This window comes from Helobdella robusta, assembly GCF_000326865.2.
Source record: "Helobdella robusta unplaced genomic scaffold HELROscaffold_59, whole genome shotgun sequence".
Lineage (NCBI taxonomy): Eukaryota > Metazoa > Annelida > Clitellata > Rhynchobdellida > Glossiphoniidae > Helobdella > Helobdella robusta.
Genome location: NW_008705322.1, coordinates 689943 through 696054, shown reverse-complemented (window position 1 = coordinate 696054; position 6112 = coordinate 689943). Strand labels below are relative to the sequence as shown.

General features: G+C 30.9%; 2 protein-coding genes across 2 annotated transcripts in view; one reads left to right on the top strand and one right to left on the bottom strand.

The window, feature by feature from the left end:
- Positions 1 to 496: 496 nt before the first annotated feature.
- On the top strand, positions 497 to 2913 carry HELRODRAFT_180135 (hypothetical protein; the record flags this gene model as incomplete). Its single annotated transcript, XM_009028902.1, has 3 exons — positions 497 to 541; positions 656 to 705; positions 2436 to 2913. The coding sequence occupies 3 exons, from the start codon at positions 497 to 499 to the stop codon at positions 2911 to 2913; spliced, it is 573 nt and encodes a 190-aa protein (XP_009027150.1).
- Positions 2914 to 4820: 1907 nt separating this feature from the next.
- HELRODRAFT_180134 (hypothetical protein) overlaps positions 4821 to 6112 on the bottom strand; it is a gene marked incomplete at both ends in the record, with an annotated part of 2631 nt that continues 1339 nt past the window's right edge. Inside the window, 2 exons of the mRNA XM_009028901.1 lie at positions 4821 to 5003; positions 5173 to 5294. Coding sequence (XP_009027149.1) covers positions 4821 to 5003; positions 5173 to 5294 — 305 coding nt within the window. The remainder of the gene's footprint in view (positions 5004 to 5172; positions 5295 to 6112) is intronic.

Sequence of the window (6112 nt, the reverse complement as noted above, 5' to 3'; positions counted from 1 at the left end):
ACACACATATATATATATATATATATATATATATATATATATATATATATATATATATATATATATATATATATATATATATGTCAATAAAAATTTTGAAATATATATATATATATATATTTCAAAATTTTTATTGACAACAAAGGCAATCAAGAAGTTATAAGATATATATATATATATATATATATATATATATATATATATATATATGAACACTTACAAACATTTATTAATTTTATATCTTTACATCTTTTATTTATTATATATATATATATATATTCATTGACAACAAAGGCAATCAAGAAGTTATAATGTATATATATATATATATATATATATATTCTCAAACCTTGTAACAACGAGATGTTGTTCTTACCTATTGGTCGCGACACCCCAATTTGAGTTTCTTGGTTACAATAATTGAGTTGTGTTATCTTAAACCTTATTCGGCAGGCTACTGACGAGTCTCGTGAGAGACGAAACGTACGTTTGGCCTATGGCGGGTAATGGTTTACCAATAATACCTCTTGCGACTGAATGGGTTCTTAAACCTTGTAACAACGAGATGTTGTTCTTACCTATTGATCGCGACACCTTAATTTGAGTTTCTTGGTTACAACAATTGAGTTGTGTTATCTTAAACCTTATTCGGCAGGCTACTGACGAGTCTCGTGAGAGACGAAACGTACGTCTGGCCTATGGCGGGTAATGGTTTACCAATAATATATTATAACCGTGCTACCGAACGCACTAGATTCTAGCCAATTCTAGAATGTTCTAGTGACTGGAGCATTCTAGAGTATGCTAGAATCGGACCATCTAGAAGAATCTAGAAACGACGCTTGCGAAGAATATATAAGCGCACGTCGCAAGAAGATTAGCGATTAGTGAAATCCGTGATTAGTGAAATTCGTGATTAGTGAAATTCGTGATTTTGTAAATTCGTGACTCTGTGATTTTGTGAATAGCGATTCGGTGAATTATTAAAAGCGATATTTGATTTGTTTGTTGACGTTGTCACAGCGATAGATTATGAACAATTTAAAAGTTAATTGTTGCGTTAATTTGGATTTGCTAGAAATAAACGATTAGTTGATTTCTTCTGTAAATAAAGTTTAATAACTAATAACTGTTTGGAGTATTTTATTCAATCGAAGATTTGAACCCGTCGTAAATCGGTTACGACAGCGAGTATTATAACTATATATATATTTTTTTTTTTTTTTTGTTAACAGACTGTTGTTAACGCAACATTTCAAAAATTCAACACTACTTTCAACATTGTTCAACTTTTTTATATTTCTATTTATTTTATTAATTTCAGAGAAATTAGACATTTTATTGTTTTTTTTTTAATTTTTTATTAAATAAATTTGCAAATAGCTATTTCGAGTTATAGATAACTCATCTTCAGTGCATTATATATAAGATATGTAAGATATTTGATAAGAAGGAACAAGTAATTATTAATTTATATAAATTATTTAATTAAAACAGAAAACCAATAAAATAAATTTAATAACTATAAACAATATAAAACGCGATTTTTAAAATTTTTAACGGCAAGATTGTTTATATTAGGTTGTTAAGGTAAATATCAACGCTCAGCCGAGAAGCGCGAATTAATTTATTTAATTAACTACATATTATTAATATTATTTTACAATATTTAAAAACGTTATTATTATTATTTTTGTTAACGTTATTGTTACTATTATTATCGCTGTGGTTCTTCTTACATCTTGTGATGATGTTCCATTTGCAAGTGATATTTGCGCTGTGGGTTGTGGCGTTGGTATCTACAGAATTTAAAAAGAATTGATAGAATTTAGAAACCAAATCAACAACAAAATAAATGACAAAAATAAGATAATATTTTATTACAAAAATACCTTTTCAATGGCGTATAAAGAAGATGAAAGAATTTTAAAAGGAATAATACGCAGAAACGTAGTAGCGTCAAATCAAATTAATAAAGTTGTTCTTCGAATTTACTATCAAAATTTAAAAACATCCCAACTAATCATGAAAAATAATTGCCTTCCTGCAACTACTCAACTACAACAAAGTCATCTAATATATGAATATAAATGCTCCGTCAGTGAATGTTCGCACCGCAACAATGCTTCATATATTGGAATGACAACTACCACTCTGTCAAGACGCTTGACTATGCATCTACAAGATGGAGCAATTAAACAACATTATCAACAACAGCATAACATCACTTTAACACGACAAATGTTAAATAACACGCAAATAGTTTATTGTAATAACAACATCACAAACCTGAAAATCGCTGAATCAATTTTCATACAAAACAAAAATCCCTCCATGAACATCCAAGTACAGTCTAACAACATTCTACCTTCAAATAGACTACTAAATAAAAACAACAATCATTATAATTATAACAACAACAATTACGACAACAGAAATAATTATAACAATGTCATCACCAACAATATTGATGATGTAAACAACAATCATTCCAATAGTGACAGCCTTAACAACAACATCAACAACACCAACAACAACATCAACTACAACATCAACAATAACAACAACAACAACAACAACAGTGTCAACACTGTAGATACCAATGCTACAACCCACAGCGCCAATATCAGTAGCAATTGGAACATCATCAATAGTGACAACCCTAACAACAACATCAACAACACCAACAACAACATCAACAACAACAACCACATCATCAACAATAACAACAACAACAACAACAGTGCCAACACTGTAGATACCAACGCCACAACCCACAGCGCAAATATCACTTGCAAATGGAACATCATCACAAGATGTAAGAAGAACCACAGCGATAATAATAATAACGTTAACAACAATAATAATAATAACGTTTTAAAATATTGTAAAAATAATATTAATAATATGTAGTTAATTAAATAAATTAATTCGCGCTTCTTGGCTGAGCGTTGATATTTACCTTAACAACCTAATATAAACAATCTTGCCGTTAAAAATTTTAAAAATCGCGTTTTATATTGTTTATAGTTATTAAATTTATTTTATTGGTCTTCTGTTTTAATTAAATAATTTATATAAATTAATAATTACTTGTTCCTTCCTATCAAATATCTTACATATCTTATATATCATGCACTGAAGATGAGTTATCTATAACTCGAAATAGCTATTTGCAAATTTATTTAATAAAAATTTAAAAAAAAACAATAAAATGTCTAATTTCTCTAAAATTAATAAAATAAAAAGAAATATAAAAAAGTTGAACAATGTTGAAAGTAGTGTTGAATTTTTGAAATATATATATATATATATATATATATATATATATATATATATATATATATATATATATAAACACTTACAAACATTTTTTAATTTTATATCTTTACATCTTTTATTTATTATTTATATTTTATGAGTTAGACTTTGCCCATTACAATGTTTTTAAAAAATCACAGAACTTTTCTTTTTCTCATATTTCACAAATTATATATTAGTTTTTCTATTTTTTATAATTATCTTACTCTAAATGTTTAGATTATTTATTGTACGAACGAATAGATTTCTTAGATCATACTTTATATTTATTTTTTACAATAATTAATTAAAATCATCATTTAACATTTTCAAATAGACAAGAATCATTTACATACATTTCTAGAAACTCGTCTCATCATCAGTATAAAATTTACAACATTATTTTATTCATGTTATTATATTGTTTATAATATTATTTGTAATATTAGTATTTTTCTTATTATTATTGTGAGTATATAATTATGAATAAGATTAAAACTGCATGATCGATCATTTATGTTGATTGAATTAAATAAATAAATTAATTAAAATAAATTGATTAAAACTCTAATCTCAATTAAATGTGATCATTTTTTGTGGGCAAGTGCTGCGTTAAATGACATTTACTGACCAACTTCCAAAAAAAAACAGTAATTAAACTTATCTACCAAACTTTTGAAATACATAACTGAGCAACTTGAGTTATATCATAATTTGGATGTCGTCAGTAATAATGTGACATTTATACATATCCAAAAAGATATCTAAACGGATGAACCAAAAACGAATAACAAACTGGAAAACATTAGTAGAAGAATAAAAATATAATGTTTATTAAAATGAGTTTCAGTAATTCGACGATCGCTGTGGCTATCATGGCTGCGACGGCAATCGTCAACACGGTCGGGTCGGTGTCGGTCATCAGCACCGTGGTGATTGACACCACCATCTTTGGCCGGGACTCGCGGGAGTACAATATCTTCTCAGGGTCGAAATATAACAGCTGGGCGAAAGAGAATATTCGACCTTTTTACCGGGTGTACGGATCGACCTTTCCTCACACTCGCAAGTCTCCTCTCAAGCGCTGACTCACTTTTAAGATTTTATTTATAAAAACACAATACTTTGAATTAATTCTTTATAAATTTAATTAACAATGATTAAAAATCAAATTACTAAAATGTTAATAAATAATCGCTATTATACTTTCCTTCTTACAATTATTGTGATGTACCGTCATGTTAAATTGGATGTAGGTAACGTCGGACAATGATAACATCTTGAATGGTGATGCACTACCCCCACAAATTCGATGATCGCCTCATCTCTGTTAACCTGAATGTCTGAATAACTCGATGAACAAATACCAGAATGAATGTGTTCCCCCTTCCTAGTGTTGCAGCTGACTGAGTATATATAATCTTTGCCTTCTTAACTTCCTCATACATCCTACTATGACGTACAATTTTTATCCAGGACCATTTCATCTACGTGTGGTTGATCCCATCGTGACGACCGTTTCATTTTTTTGGACAGGGGCTGTCTGCGCTGGATCCGCTCTCTTGACCCGCCATTGCGACGTGTTTAACTCCATCCCGTCCGCTATTGAAAAGAATCCGTCGCCAGCCTCTGAATATGCATCGTGAATCTGAATCGTGCATCCCTGAACCAAATTCCTTGCTGATCACTAGTTTTCCGTTTGGCTGACCACGAAAAGTTCAAAAGTTCTTTTAAGTTTTAAGTTCTCCGTCTGGCTTTCAGCATTTTTCGTATTAGATAAGACAGCCGTCGTTGATTGCCTACTTTGCGACACTGTGATTTCCGATTTGTAACACCTCTCTACGCTGGTGAAAAAATCAAAAAATGTTTAACTCTCTTTCTGGCCTTTGCCACGAGTTTTTCTTTATCTGGTTCTCTTATATCCTGACCCCTATCAAATCCGGGCAGAAGACGCGCCATTAGCTCACACACAAATCTTTTCCTCAAATCTATAGCTGGAATTGAGAAAAAAGGATTTTTTTTGTGTTTCGTCAACAAACTCGCTATGCGAACCAATGTCAGTCACGTTGTTAGGTAGCTGATAAACATGACGTTCTCTCGGCCTTAAAACAAACGACTTGAAGTGAAACCCGTTGCAGAATGTACACTCGCCCTGTAGGCCGCCATGACAAAAGGAAGGCAAGCATCACAGTCGTTGTGCAAATCTTGTATCACCCTTGCCAACATTGAATTTAGTGTTCTGTAAAATTTTTTAATTGCTCCGTTAGCTCTGTTAGGGTTTTACGGTGATGTGCGTATTTTTTCGATGTCGAACCTGCAGAGTAATTTTTTAACAGATTGTTTCAAACTCATGGCCTTGATCTGTAAAGATTTGCCTTGGCATTCCGAACATAAAAACTTTCTGTAGTTAATACTTTGGCAACTGATTTTACTGTATACTTTCTCAACGAAAATGCTTTGGCCCATTTTGTAAAATGATCTAGAATTGTCAGAATATAAATGTTGCCATTCTTCAACTTAGGATGCGGTCCGGTGATGTTCAACGCTATCAGTTCTCAGGGTACCCCGGATAATATAACCTTCACAGCTGCATGACGTGGTGATTTATCTCTGTAATATAAGCCAGATACGTATATGGACATAAGTCTGACAGAACTAAATCCATCAACCGCTGAAACGTGGCCCCAGCGTAGCACAAACCAAAAAACATTTTTTTGTAAAGGAACATGCCCCCGTTGCACACGAATGCTGTTTTGTCTCTGTCCTCAGAATGTATCTATATCTGGTGATAGAAAGATTTGAAGTTCAGAGT